Genomic DNA, 25,186 nt, shown 5'->3' with positions numbered 1-25,186 from the left:
AATCAATGCGTCCAAGATACATTCAATTTTTGACTTCTCCCACTGTATTCGAGATATGACTCTAAATATAATTTAGTAAATATTTATACGTTTATTTAAATCGGTAAATATTTTTTTTATTTAAATAGAAAAAAAAAAGCTCCAATAGGTCACATTCACAAAACCAATTTTTAATACTTGCTTAAAAGCATGGGAGCTAACTAAGTTGGTTAAATAACAATTTGATGTCAAGAATGGGATGCCCTTTCGGACCAGTAACTGACAAAGGATATTTAAGTTCAAGAAATTAGTTAAACATTGGTAGTTGGTAACCCCATATATATAAATGATAAAGCGAAACCAATGCTCCTTCTTCTTCGAATGGCTCACAGAATGTTATTATTCATATGCAAACCAATTTTCCTTCTTCCTCTTAGAATCTTCGCTTCACACTCTTATTCTCTTCCATTTTCTCAATCACAATCACAATCACAATCACTGTTACCGCCGTTAACAACAACACCTTATTCTCTTCCACTTTCTCAATCAAAATCACTGCTACCACCGTTAACAACAACAGCAACTAGAAACAGAATCAACAACCGACTGTGGTGCTCCACCACCGTTGATGCCACCACCGAAGATGCTTCCAAACGCTACCTTGAGCTCACTGACGACGAGCTCATGCGCCAGTGCGAAATGGGAACTTTCAGGACCTCCGGCCCCGGCGGCCAGCACCGCAACAAACGCGACACCGCCGTCCGCCTCAAGCACCTCCCTACCGGCATCGTCGCTCAGGTATGTCATTTTACCCTTTTGCCCCTTCTCAAAATCTCGTCTTGCTTGGTTTATTCCTCAATTTCGGTGTTGTTCTTGTTTTGCATAGGCTTCCGAGGATCGCTCTCAGCACAAGAATCGCGCTTCCGCTTTGAAACGCCTTCGTGCTCGTATTGCTCTCAAACGTAAGCTCTATTATTTATTTGCTGTTCCAAGCTCTGGAATTTGATTGCTTGTTTCATTGGGTAGGAAAACATGTTTAGATAAATATATGAAATTGATTGAATTTACCAAGGGAGTCTCTGTATGTGTGTGTTTGGAGTGTTGGTGATTGAAATGTGTCTGACACATGGATACACGTGGATACGGCAACTCAACGAAGCATCTGTCCTTCACAATGAGCACAAAAGCATTTTTTCTTTAAAGAAAATTGAACCCTAACTGGCCTCAAGCTTACTAGTACAACTTAAAAGAATCAGCACTGGATAACTAGCTTCCTAAATAAACTAGCAAGTAGTGGATAAATATATTTGATTTCACAAAGTTGATCTAGGACTCTAGAGAAGGTTTTTTTTTCCCCATTACATTCTTAGATGAGATTGAAAATATATATTAACTAATAGCAAGCAATGTACACAGATTTTTTTTTTCTCCTGATAGATAAGATAGCATTTCTTTTGTTGGGCTAGTTAGGAAGACAGTGGATCTTGAAGCTTATTCGCCACCAAGGGAGCTTCTTCAGATACTTCCTCCCAAGTCATCCATTAGAGGTTCAGATTGTGGTCCACAAATTGGACCCAATAACCCCAAGTTTTTGCTGGTATGTTTATCTCTGCTCCTTGTGCCAATGTCTTTTGCTTTTCATTCTGTTCTTCATTATCTCCAGGCATTTTACAGAATTTAAAAACTGATTGTGTCCTTTCCAACAGGGAATGCAAGCTCTATTGGATCTCATTTTTGCAGTTGAGGGTTCCGTCTCAGATGCTGCAAAATATCTTGGGTACTTGGCTCATGTTTTCTGTCAGATTTTTGTTTTCCCATGTTCTGAGCATGTGAAACTTTCATCAAATGAGACATGGAATATTTTACCAGCTGATGGATGTATAGAATACCCACAAATCTAATTGAAATTTGATATTTGATATGAAAGTAATGAAGGAGATATAGGCTAGTTTCACTCATCTCATGAAGCAATTTCTCGTTTAAGCCGGACTGTTGTGATAACCGATATCATTTATTTATTTATTAGACAATATCTATATTGTTATTGTAACTACTGGCTTACCTTTTATATTTATGTGAAAAGTTTATAATTGTTTTGGCTTTTATTAAACATATTGCAGGTTAAGTACTGGGGCACTGTCTCGGTTAATTCTATCAGATGATTCACTTAGAATGGAAGTAAATGAACTGCGGGCATCAAAGGTATGCTTTTTTATGTTTTCTCTGGCATAAAATAGTTGTATTTTATCGATCACTTCAAGTTTTGTATAATTAGTTAATAGCATAAAAAGAAATAGAATGAACAGATAAGACATGTTTTATCTAACAAATAGTAATTCGGAATCTGCTTTTTGGTGCTTGAACAGGGTATGAAGCCTCTCAAGTAGAATCTCTGAATTTTCACTCCATATGCAGGTACAATTTATTCTATCTCCTGCTCATACGACCCACAATTTGAGTCAACATTTTGGGTATATATATGCAGTTGAATAGAGAAAACCTCCAATATGCATGGAATTTGGTTAAATAATGGAAAATAAGTTGTTATACGTTGTTATTTTAAGTGGTACTTGACACAAGAAAAATGGGACATTGTCAATAGGAGTTTATTCTGAAATTTAACTACAGTTATGAAGATCAACAGTTCGACCCATCTTTCACAACAAAAATTTATAGAAAACAAACTACTTAATTTCTACAACAATTTGGTTGGTAAACTTGGTGCAGAAGAAAGGACAGTTTATGAACTTTACTCTTTAATTTCCACCACAAATGAAAACCAAATTTGAAGAACATATAGTATTCATAGTTTTATTGAAATTAGTTATGATATATTCCTTAATTTTTACTATATTTTTCTTTCAGATGTCTCAGTTTGTGTCATGGATACATATATCTACTGAAGGAAATTCTTTGAGCCCATAACAAGGTATTTTTCTCCAGTGAAGAATCAAGGTTACAAATGAAATCAGAATTTCTGCTTGTAATTAAGACCTTATTCATCAGACTCCGTGTGTAGAGTGGAATGAAACTGGTTTTGTATGATATGTTGAAGGTGAAGCCTGAAGCAGCATCAAGACAGCAACCTCAAATACATGATGCATTCCTGTGTACACCTTGTTAAAACATTGACAGCTACTTTTGTAATTTTTTTTTCCCCTTTTTTTTCTTTTTTCTGGTTGTATTTTAATTTTTTAATTTTAGTTGTTTCTAGTGAACATCAAGTTGGCAACCTGATATACAAGATGCAGATCTTTGTAGATTTTATAGACAATGATTATAATTTATAACTATTCATTTCTTGATTTTTCTGGAAGGTATGTGCTTACTGCTTTTTTTTTTTTTTTTATTTGTTTCTAGTGGCATGATTATCAGAATAATCAAATTATTCTTGTAACTAATGATTATAATCATAGTTCTTCACTCAATGGAATCCACTCATAGGATGATTATACAGCACCAATTCATTGGATACGAAACATAATCCATGCTCATCTAGATTTATGTCTTCCAATTTTACTATGGTGCTTGCTGTTTATGAAGTCATGAACTCCACTTGTATCTTAAACTACTTTTTTTTTATGTTTTGACAATCATAATGTTTTGTTATTAAAATGATTAAAATGCTTTTAGCTTTTTGGTTTTTGGAACTTCTAAAAGAACAAGGGTGTAACTGTTGCAAATATGGAATTAAAGCTCATCGGAAATAAACCTCATTTAATTATTTATTTTGGCCTTTTAGTTAAGGATTTATATTCTAGAAAATGATATGGATGTTGATATCATGAAATAATTTTGTGACATCAATTAGTAGAAATTCAGTTTTGTCATCTAAATCTTGTTAAATTAAGTACATGTAACTATCTAACATAATTTGACAATTTTCTTAACTTTTTTATTCTATGTGTGATTCTCTTGATCTCTTCACTATTTTATTATCCATAAATTAGCATCTTTCACCTTTCTCAGTGGTCAAATTCCCACCATGTGATTTATAAATTCCAGAAACAGTGGCTGATGACTGACCTCTTCTTCTGGTTTAAGCCCTAATATATATTTTTTTTCTTAAAAAAGAAAAAAAAAATGTTAGAGTCATGTAGAGTACAGAAATCCTGAATGGCTGAAAATCCTTTCTTTTCAATTCCTCTGTTAATGGTCATGGAGATTCTTCCTTTCTTGACTTGACTTTGTCAAAGAGAGATACACAAAGAAAGTATGCAAATTGTAACATGGACCATTAGATAATGGGACTGTGTTTGAGTCATTGTGAAAAATCTTTGCTATTTAGCTTTGTCCATTAGAATTAGTACCTAATAACCATAGTCAGCTTTGAAATTGATGCCACAATAAAACAATTATAGTGAGTGCTGTTTTAGATTAGGCATCCTTCAGAATACCAAGGATATTCCCAGCCGCCAACAGCATATACATCACATATGACTGGATGCTTTAATTTCTTTTCTACTAATAACATTCTTTTTTGTGTCTGATGTAGGATATTGTTATAACATATTTTAAAATTATTATATTTTTTTATGAAAAATAATAATTTTTTTTATACATATTTGGGCATAAAGCCTAAAAAGAAAGAAAACTAGACAGAAATTATTCTAGAGAAAACAGTTCCAATGAAATCTACATGAAAACTTAAAGAAATATACAGAGAGAATAGAAAAAAAAAATGACATCCCAACTGAAACTCATGTTCTTCTCATGCCAATCTATCTACACAAGCATTCGCTTCTTGAACGATATTCCAATTACTTAGTCTATTGCAACGATCTTTAATAGCTAAAACTAATATTCTTATAGAATGCAAGTTGATGGTTTTTTAAAGTCACCGTACAACTACCCATTAATAAAGATCTAATTATAAATTTTTATCTTATATAAGGACTTAATTATAAATTTTTAAATTGTTTGATACCTAATGAAAAGTAATTAAGAAATAGTTTCAATTTAAATTATTTCGAGTAAATTATGCTCTTTTTTTTCTTTTGCTATTCTAATTTTGTATATCTTTATACTACCTTGTTTTCTCCTTTTGTACTACCATAACAAGGCATAACAAGGCATACTCTTTGTGCAAGGTTGCAACAAAAACTATAGTTCTCTTGCACTAAAAAGTTACCTTTTTTATGCCCAGTTTAGAGTTTAGAGTTTAGACTACTCCTTTACAACCTTACTTTTAATTTGGTAGTGCTTTATTTTCATTTGTCATCTTCAACCAACAGGATTCATCAACAGGGAACTATAAAAAAGTCATCAATTTTTTATAATCTAAAAAAAAAGTTGTTATTTTGTTTATAATCCCCCCCACCCAACATAACAAACAGTGAAAAAATCCTAGATGCTTACATACTATAAGAAAAGTTATTCCATCAACTTTTTATAATCTAACACGAATTATTGTATTACACATGTAGCAAATGCATGAATAAATCATAATGTACAAAACTGACGTGTTCAAATATAAATGGTATAAGGCAACTTTTTTCTTATTCTATGAATAAAAAAAAAAAATTATAGACGCTTATTGCAATCCAATATTAAAAAAAGCATATGTATTAAAATATAAGTCATACTAAAATCTAAAAATAATGAAGTGGATGTGAACATGAAATACAAGAATTTATGTAAAAAAATCTATTTTCTATATGCATTACCTTGGTGTAGAAACATCTTGGTTTATTATTGGTAGAATAGAATATAGCAACAACATACAACACTTTTTTGTCTTTGGATCTCTGTGGCAGTGGGTGGGGCTTCAACTTCCCCACCAAAATCAAAGTTTACATGATATGTATATATATATAGAACCTGTGGAGGAGAAGAAAGATTTGGCAAAGTCAAATTATTTTGTATTTTTGTGAATGGCAAGAGAGTTAAATGCTAAAAAGAATCATATGCTTGTGGAATGAGGTTCTTTCTCACCTTCCACTTTTTTTTCCTCCCACCGTTGACTCTCTTAGAATGACATAAAAAGTCTTAATTAACCTTGAAAAGCCTTCTAAGGCAAACTTTATTATTCCATGTTGGTTATGATATTGATCTGTATCAATCAATTACACCTTTAATAAATGGTAACCTTGATGACTATCCTTTAATTTGATTATCCCTTAGTGCTTTTTGACCTTTGGTTTACTTCAAGCTTATCTAAATAATTGCTACTTCAATTCTAGTAGAAAACAGAAAGTTCCTAAAAGAGAGTGAGGTAAAGCTGGTGAAAGATAAAATAACCTTTAATAGGAAAGTTAGGCAATAACTAGAAAAAGGAACAATAAGACTTTAAGAGGAAAAGAAAAACCGAAAAACAAAAACAAATATACTCATGTGCATATATAACATCAAGGATAAAAATGAAAATTAAATCCTAGCCCCCAGGTAAATTGTGTTGTAGGTTATCTTCCAAATAGAAAATATTTATGTGACTTTTTTTGTGTGGTAAAATTGTTAAATAAGAAGATATACAGATAAGAGGTAGAAAAGTATTTTTATATCAAACCAAAGTCACAAGACTAATTACTTTATTACCATATGATGAAATGTGGTTTATTCTTTAAAAATTTAAGATAAGTCTAAAATGAATACTAGTTAAAATTACATCATTCTCCTCCATTCATTCTAGTAGTTAGCTCATGGCTAAAACAAAAGAGGCTTACTATACAAAACAAAATCCTTTGCATTTTCATTGATCTTGCAATTCAGCCACTTTAAAAGGACCAAAAGAAAAGGAAGCTTGTTGATTATATACTCGTTGACTTTGCATGTAGGTTATTGCCTTTTTCCCCTATAGGACATATTGCAGTGCTGTTGGGTGCGTAGACTGCTAATCCATCACAAGAATTTATATATATATATATATATAAATCCAATTTACTATTCTACATGATGAATGTTCTTGTCCACATTACAATTCTCAGTATATAAAAAATGAAAGATTTGATTCTATGATTTGTAATTACACCCCAATATTTTAAGGACCTCACTTTTATTTTTCTCACTCTTCTCCCTACTCACCTTTATATGTTTATACTCTTTCAACTTCTTACCTCTAGTCCTCTACACACACCAAATTATTCCATATTAGTCTTAGCTTCTTCTAATCATAATTGAAGTTCTTCATTCCTTTTTGATTCAACAAGAAGCTAAGAAGAATATGGGTGTAGTAGATATACAAGGCAAGCTCAAATTGGCTATTGGCTCTATGAAAGATCATGCGTCTATTGGTAAGGCCTTGATGAACCATCACCAATATGATGGCTTTACCAGCATAAATATAGCAGTTCTGCGCGCCACCGGTCATGACAATGGCACCATTGATGACAAATACATGCATGAGATCCTCTTCCTTGTCTCAAACTCTCCGAATTCCATCCCCTTTCTTGCCGAGAGGATCTCTTGCCGCCTTGCCAAAACTAAGGACAGCCTTGTTGCCCTCAAGACCCTTGTCCTGATCCACCGCCTCCTCCGAGGAGGAAACAGGTCATTTGAAAAGGAATTATGCAAGGCACATGTTTCTGGCCATTTACAAATCAGTACAAGGCCATGTTTCACAAAGAATGGTTATGATCGTTCACTTGGATTCCTACAAAAATATGCTTCTTATATTGAAGAAAGGATGAGTTGGCTAATCAACCAAGCGGGGAAGCTTGAACCAGCAATTGTGTCAAAAGGGTTAGAGTTTAGGAGCTATGATGAGAAATCCATTGACATGGTATTCAGAACATTACCAAAATGCCAAGTTCTCATTGATAAGGTTTTGGAATTCTCATCAAATGATATGTTGGGGTCAGATCATAGCCTTGTTGCTCAAGTTGCCATGAGCAACACCTTGAGGGAAAGCTTCCAAGTTTATGTGACATTCTCTGAGGGGATCGCAGCACTTGACAACATGCTCTTTGATCTAACACCATCGGCAAGAGGCCTAGCATGTGAGATTCTCAAGAAAGCTTCATTGCAGAGCCAAAGGCTCCATGATCTGTATGCAAGTTGCAAGAAAATTGTTAGAAACAAAAGTTTGGAATATCCGTTTGTCCAATTAATCAGCATGGATCATATAATTGCATTGGATCAATATGGTAGTCCAAAAATTCAACCTTTGGCTTCACAATCACATGTCTCTTTATCAAGAAGAATGGGCATCTCAAACCCACCTCAGATTTCAAACCAATTCAAAGGATCATTACCAGAAAGGGAAAAGAAGGAAGAGAAAATTGAGATAAATTTGTCACCACCTACTACTCATTTTTCATGGACACTAGAGACTAAAATAAGCAAGGTATGGGTGGTATTTGAAGACGAACCTACCAATGAATCACAAGTGTAGTGCTGAATCCATTTTCACCTATTGCTGATACAAGAATGTTCTCCAAAGTTTGAACCTGAAATCAACTATATAGGTTTGGGTGAGTTTCTTCAATAGTTTTGGTAAACTAATAATGCTGTGAATCCCTTTCACTGTGGTGTGCCAAATATATTATTAATTGGAGAGTAATTTGGTAAAGAAGAATGTAATTTTTTTGAGGGGAAAAAACAATGTTGCTGTGGAAAATATAGGACACAAATGTTATAGAAGTGCACAACAATAGAATAGGTTATTTTCAGTTATATATAAGGCTATGTTCATAGTTTTAATTCATTATTGTATACAAAGCTTTTGGTCATTCAACATACATAGACGGAAAATGTTATTATTGATTGGTATTTGTTATTGTTTCAAAATTTGGTGAAACCATATATATTGGATTATTTGAACTTTCCAAAAGACTAATTCTGATTGTAGTATAAGAATTATTTTATTGTACAAATTTTCTTGATAACAAGATCTTTGGTACATGGTTTTATTTAAAAAATAAATAAAAGGGGGTATTGAGTATTGACTATTGAGCTTTGGTTGGTATATGAAGAATAGGCCAACCTTCTCCAAAAGGGTGGCTCTTGCTCCACTGTGTCCACTATAAAACACATAACAGCAATCAAGAAACAATTCCAATTCAATGGTCACAAACCACGATATCCTATGTTTTACCTTGCTCTGTAAAAATCCACATGAATGAAACTTAAAAGGAACTAGATGACTGGAATAACACAAAGCATAACCTTCTCAAGTAGGAGATTCTCGCTCTGCTGTGGGAAATTTGAAAACAAAGAACAGCATGGAAGGATCAAATTCATAGGCTTCAGCAAGTTGAGACAAAATTATCCCAATCTAAAGCCTCAAAATTTGACAACCAAGTAATATAGAATATATACCACACAACAGCTAAAACATCAAACCCTCAATTCAAAGAATGAAACAGGAGGTTATATTCAAACAAATTTCTGCACAAATTCTTGAAAAGCATTATCTCCTTTGTGGGCAGAAAAGTAATCTAAAAGCAATTCTGTGGTGGTAGCATCTCCTGTAAAACCTTTGTCTCTCATAATCTGAAGATATTTTATTGACCTTGGAACATCGTTTCTTCGCAGTAATCCTTGGACAAAGACATTATATGTGCAGGAATTTGGTAGGCAGCCAACCTCTTCCATATTCATCAGTAACTCTTCAGCATCAAGCAAAAGTCCTTCGTTACATAGACCTTTGATCATTATTGTATAAACATAGTCATTAGGTTTTAAGCCTTTTCCTGGCAGAGAAGAGAAGAGTTCTCGTGCATCATCTAGTTTTCCAGCATGGCACATCCCATCGAGCACAATACAGTAAATTACAATATTAAGATCCAAATTGTTCTCCATTTCTCTAAATAATGATATTGCATCAGAAAACAAATGACATCTAAATAGGCCATCCAATATAGTTCCACATGTCTGTAGATTAGGATGCTGGCCAAATTCGTGCATTGTAAGAAACAATTCTTTAGCAACTAACGGTTTCCCCACTTTGCAAAATCCATCAATAAGAGCAGTCCAAGTCACAACATCTAGATTTAATCCTTTATTGATCATTTCATTCAAGAGATAAATAGCCTTATTAATGCTTTTGATCTTGCACCATCCATGTATTAATGAAGTGTAAGTGTTAGAGTCAAGCTGGCATCCTTTGTGAACCATCAAATCAAATACTTCCATGGCCTTCTCCATTTGATTTTGGGAACAATAACTAGCAATCATTGAGTTATAGGTGACAACATCAGGCTCCTCTCCCACTCGAACCATTTGACCAAGTACAGCTCTAGCACTTGAAATCTTTCCTTCTTTATAAAGAGCATCCATTAAAATATTAAAAGTATGCATATCCGGCATAATGCCCTTTAGCTTCCTCTCACTCAGTAAAGATGCAGCCTCTTGCCATCTGCTGAAAGTACAAAGTCCTTGGATTAAACAATTGTAAGTGATAGTATCGGGTTGTATACCTTTTGTCGTCATTTCCAAGAACAGACTCAAAGCCTCATCTACTAGCCCATCCTTACAAAGGGCATCCAAAACTATGTTGTAAACGAAAACTTGTGGTATGAAATTTCTTGCTTCCATCTTCCTTAGAATCTCAATAGCAGCAGGCGTGTTGCCTTTCTTGCACAATCCAAGTAAGATTGGTCCAAAAGTGTGGCTGTTGGGTTGATACCCCATGTTATCCATGTGGTCAGCTAACCACATAGCATGATCCACATTGCCTTCAATACAAAGGCCATTAACAATGGTGTTAAACGTGCGCAGATCGGGCTCCACACCGATTTTGAACATCATCCCCACCACAGAGAACCCAAAGGCTGTGTGGTTCAAGTGGCACAAACAATTGACAACAATATTGAGAATAGAGATATCAGATTTGACTCCTAAGGAGAACAAGTGTTTGATTAAAGAAATGGCAACAGTGTAATGCTTCATCTTAACAATAGAGCTAAACAATAAGGTAAAGTCGCTCATACATGGCAAACAGTTCATGGAAACCATTCTGTTAAAGAAACGCAAAGCAGAATCAACGTTTTTCAGATTCCTAATACAACTTACACGGTATGATTTGTGTTTCATTGCCTCAATCTCAATGGTGGAACAATATGGATGAGAGTGAAGGAGAAAGGAGGGTTTAGGGTTAAAGATACCAACTTGAATCTGTTGAAGATGGTGATAGCGTAAGAAACGCAGAGAAGCACATGTTCTTCCTCGAAACATCTCACCTCAAATGGAAATGAATCCAAGACAGCATTTGCATCATTGAGAATCCTGAATGTTTGGGATTAAAAATGCTACTAAGTTATTATTGATAAAGATAAAGATGAAGCACTTGTTCTTCGGAACTTCGCAGTGATTCAGAGTGTGGTGGGTACTGGCAACAAATTAAGTTGATTCAGTTAGCTTCTGTACATCTTTTGTTTAATTAATAGAAAAAAGAGGAATGCCACGCCACTAATTTTGGTATTTTGTAACCATCAATTGGTCATTAATAGTGTTTTTAATAATGTGAGACATCTTGATGAGAGATTACTCACTTTTATTTTGATTGTTAAATATTCACCAAAAAACACAAAAATTACTGCCTTTTAGACTTTTTCTAGAAGAAAATATTGCCACTCGTATTTATCAAAATATCATTTTTTTAATAAATTTGTACAAATGAAAAAAAAAACGTGTAATTACGTGTAGAATGAAATTATTAAAATAGGGATGATTTTTAACTAATATGGAGGTATTATCATTTTAGCAAATAATTTAATTTTTATACACACTCAATATTTTATACATGCGATTCAATATTCATGTATTCATTTTTTATGTTTATCTATCTATTTATATATTTTCACATTAATAAAATTAATAAATTATATAAGTAATTATTCAAGAGAACATATGTGATTAGATTATTACACACGCTAAAATTATTTTATTACAAATTTAATTAAGTTATTATTGTGAAAAAGAAATTAAAAAATAGAATATTCATAAGCAAAAAAGTATAAATAATAAAAACTTAATTATATTATTGCATATCTGTTTTTTATTATTACAAAACTTCTAATTGTTCATTATCTTGTGATAATAAAAAGTTTAATAAAAGATAATAGCCGATAGTGTGAACTATTTTATTTTGACAATTTAAAAATATAGTATTTAATTTTGATACTCAGTCATTCAATTGCGTTCATTTATTTAAATAATTATTTACATAATGATTATAAAAGATAATTATTTTTTTATATGACGATAAGTAATTGAATGCATATGTACAGTTCTTTTACATTATCAGTGTATTAAAATTAAATATTTAAAAAAAAAACAAATGCATATGTAAATTTAAATATATTATCATTCATTAATATTATGAAAAATATAGATGAATAAAAACATTTTACTTTTACTTGTGTATAAAAATAAGGATAAAGTACTAAATTGGTCTCTATATTTGGGTGTAATTCTGTTTTGATCCTTAAAGTTTAAAGTGTCCTATTTGAATGAATTGAATCCAAAAAAGTTTCATTTAGCATTAATTTAGTCCCACAGTGAGGTCAAAGTTAAATAATTAACGGAATGTCTTACATAACAACAATACAAGAACAAAATCGATAATCTGGAGAACAAGTACAAGCTCCAGAGGCACAAAATCAACCGTTGATGCATCAATACATTTATTTATCATTCTCTTTAGTTCAATAGAAAATATTTTATTTATATTATAAGAAAAATAATAAATAAATATATTGATACATCAACGGTTGATTTTGTGCATCTAGAACTTGTACTTGTTCTCCATATTATTGATTTTGTTCTTGTACTGTTGTTATGTAGGACATTCAGTTAATTATTTAAGTTTGACCTCACTCTGAGACTAAATTGATGCTAAATGAAACTTTTTTGGATTCAAATAGGACACTTTAAACCTTAAGAACTAAAACAGAATTACGCCCAAATATAGGAGACCAATTTAATACTGTACCCTAAAAATAATAAAGATTAAATTAATTGAGATAATAATTAATTTATATTTTAATCGAGATAATAAATAATTTATAATTTAACTAAAAAATCTTGGGTTCAAATCTTAAAAATAATTATTTTTTATGAATTATATAATAAACATTTTAAGAAAATAATTTTAACACTAAATTGCACATATCCCCTTTATATATAATAAAAGATAAAAGAATAGATAGATGTGAAATCTAAGTTTGAATGTTTACAAAATTTGTCAATTAAGTTCCCATAAAAATATATCTAGAAATATTCAGTTTAATTTAAATATGAGGGGTATTTTAAAAGTGACATAAAATAGCATGAATTAGAATAAAATAATTATTCCATGTTTACATAACCTGGAATATTGCACATATTTTGCTGAGAATAACATGATCTATGAATCTATGATAAATATCACTAGTTCACTCTCTACTCTTGAATCAGATGAAATCTAAATATAACATATATACAGTGTCAATTTTTTGCTCGTACAAGAACAAAGCCAACCTTCTGTATAGGGAGATTCTTAATCTGGTGATCTGTGATCATAAGACAAAAGAATGTTGGAATTTGAAGTCAAATTTCACCATTCAAACCAATGTTCATATTGTTTATATTGCTCGGTAAATTATGTCTATAAAAACACAATGGTTGAATGCTATAGCACACAGCCAGCCTTCTGCAAAAGGAGATTCTTGCTCTGTTGTGGCAATCTGAAAACAAGGAAAACCACCATTGTACTATCACCAACACATCAATCAATATTTTAGGCATCACAATGCTTCTGTTCCACATTAAATACATACTCATGATGCCTAGGAAAACAATGAGATATCTGCCGACTGCCAAGCTGTAATCAGTAATCACAACCTAAATTGAATTATTCTTAATCAAATCGAATATGTTTCTAGTCTAGGTGCTTTGACACATACCTGCATATAGGAATTTTTCAGGTTATAGAAACACAGCCTCTTGTAGCCATTGATAATGTCATAGCAAAACATGCCTGCTTCTCTGAACTCTTTGGATGCATTACCATTTACCAACCCACTACCTTTATCTTAAAATTCAGGATGGAATTTCTTAGATGCACACTATTCAGTCTTGCTTTTCCTCTTTAATTTCCACTCATTACTTTCAATCATCCGATTTTGAATGTTTTCGGATATTGAACCCACAACATGTTCAAGGAAGACTCCAACCATTTGGGGCAGCAGGAATACCTTGGTCCTATTAAACAATGAAAAGAGAGATTAAATACAATCTTCAGTTCTGCAGCAACTCTTGCAATGCATTGTCTCCTTTATTAGCTGAGAAGGCGCAGATAAGCAATTCTACAGTGGTAGCATCTAAGGGAAAGCCCTTGTTTTTCATTCTTTGAAGGTATTTTCTTGACCTTGAAATGTCATATCTTTGCAGCAACCCTTGGACAAATACATTATAAGAACATCTATTAGGTGGGCAACCATTCTCTTCCATTTTCATGAGCAAGTCTTCAGCATCATCCAACAATCCTTCTTTGCATAGACCTCTAATCATTATGTTATAAGTATACGCATCAATTTTCATCCCTTTAACTAGAACACAAGAAAGAAGCTTCTGTGCATCATTGAATTTTCCACCTTTGCACAATCCGTCAAGCATGATATTGTAAATTGCAATATCAAGATCCAGATTACTATGCTCCATTGCCTTAAACAACAAAAATGCTTCAGAATGGAAATGACAATTGAATAGGCCATCCAATATAACAGCACAGGTCTGGAGATTGGGAACTTGTCCATGTTTGTTCATTGCAAGAAACAATTCCTTTGCAGCTAGTGGTTTACCTGCTTTGCAAAACCCACCTATAAGAGTGGTCCAAGTTACAACACCTGGATGTAATCCTTTGTTAACCATTTCTCCTAAGAGACACATGGCCTTATCGATGTCTTTAACTTTGCACCATCCATGGATTAAAGAGTTATAAGTCACAATGGTTGGCAAGCAGTTCTTATGAACCATCAAATCAAATAATTTCATGGCCTCCTCCATTTGACTTTGCAAACAATATCCATCAATCAAAGAGTTATAGGTAACAACATTAGGCTCCTCTCCCATCTGCAGCATGAAACTTAGCACACTTTTCGCCCCCAAAATCATGCCATCCTTGCAAAAAGCATCCACCAAGATTGTAAAAGTGTGCACGTCCGGCATAATTCCTCCCTGCATCATCTCATTCAGTAAAGAAGCAGCCTCATTCCATCGACCGAAGTTACACAAGCCATGAATCAAGCAATTATAAGTGATAACGGTAGGCCGAATACCGTTGTTGGTCATTTCAGCGAACAATCTCAAAGCATGAGATAGCAACCTATCCTTGCATAGACCATCCAAAATTGTGTTGTAAACAACAACATTCGCCTTGCAATCCCTTTCATTCATCTTCTTCAACCACTCAACTGCAGCATTTGTGTCTCCAATCTTACACAACCCATTAATAATTGCTCCAAAGGTGACACCATTGGGTTGATAACCAATGTTTTCCATGTGCTCGACCAACCATATAGCACTATCCACGTTCCCTTCAACACAAAGTCCATTAACAATGGTGTTAAGTGTCACCATTGTAGGCTCCAAACCAATTTTGAACATCATCCCCATCACAGAGAAACCAAATGCCGTGTTCTCCAAACGGCATAGACAATTGATAACAATATTGAGAGTACAGACATTAACACAAACACCTAATGAGCACATGTGCTTAATCAAAGAAATTGCAGTTGTGTAATCCTTCATCCTCACAATGAAACCAAACAGCAAGTTGAAGTCCTTCTCAGATGGTAAAGGATTCATTGAAACCATTTTGTGAAACAAATTGAAAGCAGAATCAACGTTTTTGAGGTTCCTAATAGAATTCAAGAGTTGAGTTCTGTTCACCGTTTTATGAACACCTATGCGACTATCATGGGTACAATAATTTGAAGAAGAAAAAGGGAAATTATAAGAAATTATGGGATTCGAAAGTGTAACAAGCCTTTGAAGGCGTAGCAAACAAGACTTGGAATTTGTTTTTCGTAAACCCAGCATTGTCTAATGTCTATGGATTCTGGAGCGACTAGTGAGAGTAAGGGACTGAGTCAGAGAGCGAGTTGAGTTGAGTTTCAGTTTCAACTCGGACTGAGAATTGGGCTCAATGAGTCCAGTCATGTTTGGCCCAATATTCCTAAGCCATGGGAATCTCAATCTTTCTCTACACTGCAACTTTGGGCTTCGGCCCAGATTTCTATAATTAAATTTTTTAAGTTCAAATACATAGAGCTTTAAAATATATTAAATTTAACTATTAGTAAAAGTTTTAAACTTTTTTTACTTTAATAAATAAGCAATAAATATATTAAAAATTTAAATTTTGTATTTTTATATTTTTTTATTTGATAACATTAACATGTGACATTAGGATATGTAATTGATAAACTTATTTAATTACTAAATTGTGAGCTTAGTTGCTCGTACCTCCTCCTGTTATATTAAGTATCTCTGTTTAATTTTGCATAAGTATTAAGACAATTATTAGATCATATTGAAAGTTTAAGCAATCAAAACTCAAAAGAGAAAAAAGTAAAATTTTAGCCAATGAGTAATAGCTCAAATGGCATAGACTCCCCATACTCAATTAAGAGGTTGCGGGTTTGAGTCTCCTATCTTTCCAAATTTTTAGCCAATGAGTAATAGCTCAAATGGCATAGACTCCCCATACTTAATTAAAAGGTTGCGGGTTCGAGGCTCAAATGGCATAGACTCCCCATACTTAATTAAAAGGTTGCGGGTTCGAGTCTCCTATCTTTCCAAATTTTTAGCTAATGAGTAATAGCTCAAATGGCATAGACTCCCCATACTCAATTAAGAGGTTGCGGGTTCGAGTCTCCTATCTTTCCAAATTTTTTAGCCAATGAGTAATAACTCAAATGGCATAGACTCTCCATACTCAATTAAGAGGTTGCGGGTTCGAGTCTCCTATCTTTCCAAATTTAAGCCAATGAATAATAGCTCAAATGACACAGACTCCCCATACTCAATTAAAATGTTGCGGGTTCGAGTCTCCTATCTTTCCAAATTTTTAACCAATGAGTTATAACTCAAAATGGCATAGACTCCCCATACTCAATTAAGAGGTCGCGGGTTCGAGTTACATATCTTTCTAAATTTTGCCAATGAGTAATAGCTCAAATGGCATAGTCTCCCCATACTCAATTAAGAGGTTGCGGGATCGAGTCTTCTATCTTTGGTAAAAAAAAAAAAAAAAAAGAGAAAAAAGTAAAAAGATCTCTAATACTATCTCTTTCTTCATTAATTATTTTATCTCCTAGAATTATCTTTCTATTTAGTATCTACATAATTTTTTAATGAACCTAAAAAGCAAAGTGATACTTATTTTAAAACCCAAAATGTAAGTAAAAATTAATTAATAGCTTCTTGAAATTAAAAATAACACTTAATTTGCAACAAAAACAAAAATAGAGTTTAGCAAATATATATCTTTAGAACACAAATTAAGATTATTATTACTAAAAAATTTTAAATATTTTATTTTAATAGATACACAATAATTATATTAAAAAAATAAACTTTACATAATTTTTTATCATAAATTTTTTTATTAATTTAATAACTTTAACAACTCCTCTTATGATATATATATATGGGTAAAAAACGTATTTAAACCAAGGGAAAAAATTTGTTACACAAATCAGCCAAATAGAAATCTGATACATCAATCAACCAAAGCATGTTATTATGTAATTCGAAGCAACTTCTCTCGAATTACATTCCTACATAATTCGAAACAATATAGTTCGAATTATGCACAAGCGTTTTGTGAAGGTAAATCGAAGCAACTTAGTTCGATTTACTCCTTGGTTTTGTTTCTATATAATTCGAATGAGGCTGATTCGAATTACTATGCATTGAGCTATTACTCTATTACAAATTTTTATAGTATTTCAAACATCTTTTAAATTATTTTTTAAAATTATTTTACCTGGAATAAAATATTTTTTGTGGTTTAATTTAAAAAAATATAAAAAAAATTTATTAAACTATATATTTACTCAAATTTTAAATATAATACTCTTCTACATAATTAATTTTTAAATAATTTTTTTAATTTTAAATAAAAAATTTTTAAATAATTATTTTACATGGAATAAAATATTTTTTGTGGTTTACTTTAAAAAATATTTAAAAAATTTATTAAACTATATATTTACTCAAATTTTAAATAATTTTTTTAATTTTTAAATTATTAATTATGTAGAAGAGTATTATATTTAAAATTTGAGTAAATATATAGTTTAATAAATTTTTTTAATATTTTTTTAAATTATATCACAAAAAATATTTTATTCCATGTAAAATAATTTTAAAAAATGACTTAAAAGATGTTTGGAATACTATAAAAATTTGTAATAGAGTAATAGCTCAATGCATAGTAATTCGAATTAGCCCCATTCGAATTATATAGAAACAAAACCAAGGAGTAAATCGAACCAAATTGCTTCGATTTACCTTCACAAAACGTTGTGCATAATTCAAACTATATTGTTTCGAATTATGTAGGAATGTAATTCGAAAGAAGTTGCTTCGAATTACGTAATAACATGCTTTGGTTGATTGATGTATCAGATTTCTATTTGTCTGATCTGTGTAACAAATTTTTTCCCTTGTTTTAAATACGTTTTTACCCTATATATATATATAAAATATGTGTATGTTATGGCATAATATTTATTCTTAACAAAAGAACGCGTTTCTTAATTCGTATAATAAGACAAGAATAAATTAATTTAAGGATAAAAAGAAAAACCCTTGATTTGTTAGGCTAGCTTGACACTAAAAAGTATGCATAGGAACCAATAAGTAGGATGTCAAATGGGCTAAGTTCGTCGAACTCTTCTGTTTAATTAACTACTTGAACTAGGTGGATATTTTGCTCCAAAAATAGACTTGTGAAAATGAGACCTTAACACTACAATATTTTGGGTCTATGGTCACAGTTTTTTTTGTTACGATAAAAAACCAATATCATAAACTCTCTATAGTTACGATTTTTTAGCGTGACAAAAAAAAACTATGGTCACGGTTTTGAGGGGTGACCTAAAAGGATCTATGATCACGGTTTTGGAGGATGACCTAAAAGGGTCTATGGTCACGGTTTTAGGAAGTGGCCTAAAATGATCTATGGTCACGGTTTTTTACAGTGACCATAAAGGGTCTATGGTCACGATTTTTCAAAAAAGGGTGACCTAAAAAGATCTATGGTCATGGTTTTGGGAGGTGACCTAAAGGGGTCTATGGTCACGGTTTTGGGAGTGGCCTAAAAGAGTTTATGGTCACAGTTTTGGAGGTGACCTAAAGATGTCTATGGTCACGATTTTTTACAGTGACCAAAAAGGGCCTATGGTCACGACTTTTCGGAAGGGTGACCTAAAAGGGTCTATGGTCACGGTTTTGGGGGTGACCTAAAGGGTCTATGGTCACGATTTTGGGAGTGACCTAAAAGGATCTATGGTCACGGTTTTTTACAGTGACCAAAAAGGGTCTATAGTCACGGTTTTTCAGAAGGATGACCTAAAAGGGTTTATGGTCACGGTTTTGGGGGTGACCTAAAGGGATCTATGGTTATGATTTTGGGAGGTGACCTAAAGGGGTCTATGGTCACCGTTTTGGGGTGTGAGCTAAAGGGGTCTATGGTCACCGTTTTGGGGGTGACCTATAGTCACAGTTTTTTGAAAGGGTGACCTAAAAAAGTCTATAGTCACGATTTTGGGAGGTGATCTAATTAAAGGTGTCTATGGTCACGGTTTTGGGAAGTGACCTAAAAGGGTCTATGGTCACGATTTTTTGAAAGGGTGACCTAAAAGGGTCTGTGGTCATGGTTTTGAGAGGTGATCTAAAATAGTCTATGATAACGATTTTGAGAGTTAATATAAAAGGATTTATAGTCACAGTTTTAATCATTTAAATTAAAATTAATTTAGATTTTTATATATTTTTTATAATTTTAAATATTTTATATATTTAAAATTTAAAAATTTTAATAATTAAAATTTAATAAAAATTTTATGTGATTTACTTTAAAATATTAAAATTTTAAATCTAATTTTATAAATAAAAAATTAAGTTGAATATTATTAATTTTAAATTAAAAATGATTTAAAACTTAATAATTATTAAGTTTTGTGTTTTTTTAGAAAAAAAAAAAACAAACGTCAAAACCCTAAAACTAAAGAAGCTAAGAAACCAACGCAGCCACACCCACACTCACTTAGCACCACGATCCTCTCCTGTCTAAAACTACACAGTATCAACGAACTAAACCTAGCGCCTAGCCACCCAACACTGCAGCCCGCCCCCGCAGCCATCGCATTCTCTGCCGCTACTGCAGCCACGCAGTCTCTGCATCTGTTCCTGCAGCCGCTGCACCTCCCCGTAACCCCACAGCCACCGCAGGCCTCACACCCACGCATCCTCCACCGCCACAGCAGGAAGATCCGTCGCCGTCATTGGAAACTGTGTCGCCGTGATTGGAAGCTCCGTCATAGTTAATTTCAGTTTGAGATGGTGATGCGGTGTTGGGAAACACTCAAAGTTCAAAGCACATGCAGGATGACTTAGACATTCATGTAATTTAACTCTCTCTGTCATGCTCATATTTGAGTTTGGTTACTTGCATTCTGTTGTTTTGCTTAATTAATTTTTTCTCTTTAATTTTTTTAAATCATGTATAAAAAGTTCTTGTTCACAGGTCTATTTCACGAGTCTTTACCTCGACAAGTTTTGCCCTTTTTGATTTCTAAATTCTAATCTCTCCCTTCTTGAACAAAAGAAACTTTTTGAATTGAAAATGCCTTGAACCAACAAGCTTATCTATCTTAAATAGAAAATATGATTCTGATTGATATAAAATAGACAATAAATGCTAAATAAATCAGTAGTGCTTTCATAAAGTACGAATTTTTTAGAAAAATATTAAAAACAAAAAACGAGATGATGGAAAGAGAAATAAAAAAAAACAGAGTAAGAAGAAAATAAGTGGACAAGATGGTATGGAAATCATGTATCTGGTCTGAAGCATTGGTGCAGTTCTTCTGGCTTTTCTTGTTTTGGGTCAATTGCTTGTGTCTTCATAGTTAACTAAAATTCTACTAGCTAGCAATTTAGACTTCATTTTTCTAGTCCCTGATCTTAAATTTAAATTATCAGTAGGTTTGGAAAAAAAATATAAATAAAAAATTGTCTCTGCTGTTGAACAATGTAGCTAGCTTTGATTTCAAAAATTAGGAAAAATAATAAAGATGACGAAGCTTAGTAGAAGATGTGATAATAAAAAGAAAAAAATATCATTTGATTTGATTAGTAGGTAGTATTTACATTATGGAGTTGAATGAGTGAATAAGAAGTAATAGCTAGTGATGGTAAGAGAGTTGAAGACGGTGAGAGCAGAGGGTACAAAAGTACTGTCGCTTGATGTTGAAGCACATGGGCAAGAAGCTAAAGCAGTGGTGTTGTTTGTATGTATTAAGGTTGCATTAATTTAGCTTGAATTTTTAATATGGCTAGAAAAAATAATATTTTATTTTAATCCAATTGAAACTGTTAAAACTATTTTTACTTATTCAAGTTTCTATTATCATATGTGTGTATTTGTTGTTAAAATTATTAATCTTCTTCTCAATTTTCATCCACCACTGAAAGTTCAGATTTACACTCACATTTGCCATACCCAGAAAGTATTTGCTGTTTTTGATATAAAAAGTTTACCTTTTTGAGAACCGGGTAGATTTGGGTTCTTTGTTTTGTGTGTTACCCATAGTCAACGATCTAAGCTTTTTGGATTTGGTCTCTTTGTGTAAAAGGGGTGACTCATATTAAGGGATTTTAGAGATTTGGAATTTGTGATTTTGACCTTGTGAATCTGAGTCTGTACAAATAGGTAAGAGTTAGAAAGACTATGTTCAAATGCTTGTATTACTTAGAATGCTTATGCTTATGTAATAATATCTACTAACACAAGTTAGTTTATGATGTAAGTGATGAATATTCTGTTTCCTTTTTTAGCCTAATTGTGTTGTTCTAAGGCATTATGATGTTTCCTCACGTTGCTTTTTAGTTAAATAGTATCCATCAATTAAGATTCATATGCATGATGTTACCTATTAATTAACGAAAAAATTGAATGTTGATGCGATTTGTTTAATGTTTCTTTCTTATCCAAATTTTGTTTGTTTGTTTTGTTACATATATTGTAGGCATCAAGGCTTTTTCTAAGAAATGGGTTATGATCTAAAAGTTGAAATGTCCAAGAAAATTTCTATTTTTGTTGTTATTGATTTAATTAGTTTTAATTTAGGTCTTTTGTGAAATTATAACAGTGTAGCACTAATGCTATCCGTTCCTTTCTTCTAATCAGTTTTTATGTATAACTGAAGTTGCTTTAAGTTATTCTTAGTAATTTATGAGTGTCAAAATAGGTAAAAGTTAATGTTGCATTCTTTTAGAATTAAATTGAATAATTAATATATAGTTCAACAAAAATTTTCATCCGGATTAGTATATTTTATTGAAATCATATTAAACAACAAGGACTGCTATATGGACTTTGGTTGTGTTAGCGTTAATTATTTGAAGTACAGCTAAGAAGAAAAGAAAAATTAAAGTTTTGATGCAGACTTTCTTTCTCATTTTTTTGTTGGGATAATTTAATTACTTTCATGCAATTGGGTTCTAAGTTCTTGTATCTTGATGGAGATAACTATATACAGAATGCTTTTTTTTTTTATCTTTTTCTTTTCGTTTCTTTTAGGATTCGTATTTGTTAATTGATTATTTTGTTTTCTTACTCTCGAATGTTCTTTATCTTCTCTTGAAAATTGTTTTGGCTTTATTTTGTGTACAAGATAATTTTTTCATATTGGTAAAGACAACAGGAGTTGACTAGTTACTGCGGCACCATTTATAACAACTTCGAATGTTCTTTACTTTTTTATAAGAGACCTTATCCGATATTATATGTAATAATGGATAAATTACACCTTATTTTAATTAGTGTTGTAATGGATATCTAGTTTTTAATGAAACTTTTATGATTTAGATTTATTGAATTTCTCATTCTTAGATTTATTTTGTGATTATCATCATTTTGAGATGTGATTATGCTTTTAAAAACATTAAATCTCATAAAACAAAATAGGTTATGGTCACCATTTAAAAATAGGGTGACCATAGATAAGCTATGGCCACGGTGAAAACGGTGACCATAGATAAGGCTATGGTCACGGCGAAAAACTATGACCATAGATAAGGCTATGGTCACGGTTTTAAGGAGGGGTGACCATAGATAAGGCTATGGTCACGGTTTTAGAGAGGAGTGACCATAGAGGCTATGGTCACGGTTTTAGGGAGGGGTGACCATAGAGACTATGATCACGGTTTTTACGCATGACCATAGATTAACCTATGGTCACGGTGAAAAAACGTGGCCTAAAGTGTCAGATTTTAAAAATTGAAATCGTGACCATAGATAAAAAAATCGTGATCATAGACCTATGGCCACGAAAGAATAGACCACAGTAAAAAATCGTAACCATAGGTCCAAAACCGTAACCATAGATCTATCGTCACCCTTTTTACTAGCTATGGTCACGATTTTTTACTGTGACCATAGACTTTTTTTTGTAGTGTAACGAACTTGAACTGGTTAACCTATAAATTAAAGGAGTTGGTTTGTTTAACCTAATTAAAATTTTCTCTGTCTTTTTTCTATTTTTTAATGTTTTCAATAACAATTCAACCTAAATATATCAAATTCTACTAAAATATTCCAAGTTTTAATCTATAAAAATACTATTTATATACTAAAATCAGCCAAATTTTAATAAGTCCTACTAACTTATCTATCTATCTAAGATAATAAAAATCAGCTGAAATTAATTTAAAGTTATTTTATTTTATATTTATTAATTATTTTTAAAATAAATACATAATATTAAATATAATGAATATATAATTTTAGATATTATATATATTAAATTATAATAAATATTTTAAATTAAATAAAATAATTAAAAATTTTTTTTCTAATATTACTTTTATATTATATTATATAATATATATATTATGTTATGTTCCACTTTTTTCAATCAATGGGTTTATGCCGTTTATCGTTCCTTTATTATTTTCAATCATATAAAAACCGCACGGAACATACTCTACCAAGTACCAACACATGGGCTATTTTCTATTTATCATCATATAGTATTTCTATTTACAAGTATTTTCTTACACATAAAAACACAATATATATCAAATGGAATACCTACTACTACTACTACTACTACTACTAATAATAATAATAATAATAATAATAGTAATATTTATTATTATTATTATTATTATTATTATTATTTTGTATGCAAAAGTGTTTTAACTAACTAAGTCTTATATTAAAATTTAAAAGTATACTATTTCAATCCTAAATGAGCTAAAACAAATGAGACAATTATTTGCAATTATCTTCCGTACTATAATTTTTTGCATTATTAGTGACAATATTTTTATCAGAAAGTCTAAAAGACCAGTATTTATTAAAATTTGGTTACTATTTAACCAGCAAAAAAAAGTGAGTAATTCCATATCATTAAATATAATTTTATACCATTAAAATATTAATAATAATTAATTAATAATTATAAATTACAAAATCTATACTAACCCCTAACTAGGGACGGTTCCAAGTATATTGGTGTGGGGGCAAACGCTCCCACTAGAATTTGGAATTTTTTTAGTAGTATATGATAATAATATTTATTTGTCCCCATTAGATTATTAAATTTGACATCACAATAATCTTTTACTCAATTTTTAGTACTTAATCGTCAATTTAAAAATTTTATATTAGATATTCGTTAGAATGATCAATTCTCATATTTAAACGAAATTAATATTTTTTTTAAAAATCAATTCAAAAAAATATTATTTATCTTTTTTTCAAATTAGTTTTAATTTTTGCGTAGCAACTATATTAATTGAAAGAACTTTTTTAACTATGAATATCAATAAGAGTCGGCTTCTAATTGTGTTGGGGAGTGAATTTTTAAATAATTGTTCAGTAATATATATGGAAAGAGAGAAAGTTTGATGGTAGTATTAAGAAAAAAATTAATTAATTTTTTAAAAATATAAAACCTAAAAGAATAAAATTTTAAATTAGATATTATTTAAATTACTATTTTAGTGTTTTAATTTGTATATTAGATATTTTGAAGGCTAATCATAT

General features: G+C 31.5%; 3 protein-coding genes across 4 annotated transcripts; 2 read left to right on the top strand and 1 right to left on the bottom strand.

Annotated features, from left to right (window-relative positions):
- Nucleotides 1-215: 215 nt before the first annotated feature.
- On the top strand, nucleotides 216-3,295 carry LOC112751594 (uncharacterized). Of its 2 annotated transcripts, none has more exons than XM_025800782.3 (7): nucleotides 216-777; nucleotides 866-941; nucleotides 1,446-1,576; nucleotides 1,686-1,756; nucleotides 2,100-2,181; nucleotides 2,346-2,394; nucleotides 2,845-3,295. In XM_025800782.3, the coding sequence occupies exons 1-6, from the start codon at nucleotides 343-345 to the stop codon at nucleotides 2,364-2,366; spliced, it is 816 nt and encodes a 271-aa protein (XP_025656567.1). In that variant the 5' UTR covers nucleotides 216-342; the 3' UTR covers nucleotides 2,367-2,394; nucleotides 2,845-3,295. The 2 variants fall into 2 exon arrangements, 1 of the variants encoding a protein (XP_025656567.1); XR_003176425.3 differs by having other exon boundaries at nucleotides 267-777; nucleotides 1,450-1,576.
- A 3,609-nt stretch (nucleotides 3,296-6,904) lies between these two features.
- Nucleotides 6,905-15,971, bottom strand: LOC112749361 (uncharacterized). The gene is made up of 4 exons (XM_025797619.3): nucleotides 14,139-15,971; nucleotides 13,803-13,930; nucleotides 13,517-13,583; nucleotides 6,905-11,096 (listed from the first exon to the last, which is right to left on the bottom strand). Exons 1-4 carry the CDS (start codon nucleotides 15,937-15,939, stop codon nucleotides 9,292-9,294), a joined length of 3,801 nt encoding a protein of 1,266 aa, XP_025653404.1. The 5' UTR covers nucleotides 15,940-15,971; the 3' UTR covers nucleotides 6,905-9,291.
- Nucleotides 7,139-8,694, top strand: LOC112751593 (putative clathrin assembly protein At1g33340). The gene has a single exon (XM_025800781.2). It carries the CDS (start codon nucleotides 7,139-7,141, stop codon nucleotides 8,306-8,308), a length of 1,170 nt encoding a protein of 389 aa, XP_025656566.1. The 3' UTR covers nucleotides 8,309-8,694.
- Nucleotides 15,972-25,186: the final 9,215 nt, after the last annotated feature.

This window comes from Arachis hypogaea, chromosome 15 (assembly GCF_003086295.3).
Source record: "Arachis hypogaea cultivar Tifrunner chromosome 15, arahy.Tifrunner.gnm2.J5K5, whole genome shotgun sequence".
Classification (NCBI taxonomy): domain Eukaryota; kingdom Viridiplantae; phylum Streptophyta; class Magnoliopsida; order Fabales; family Fabaceae; genus Arachis; species Arachis hypogaea.
The sequence above is the reverse complement of the archived record's forward strand: the minus strand, read 5'-3'. Positions and strand labels throughout refer to the sequence as shown.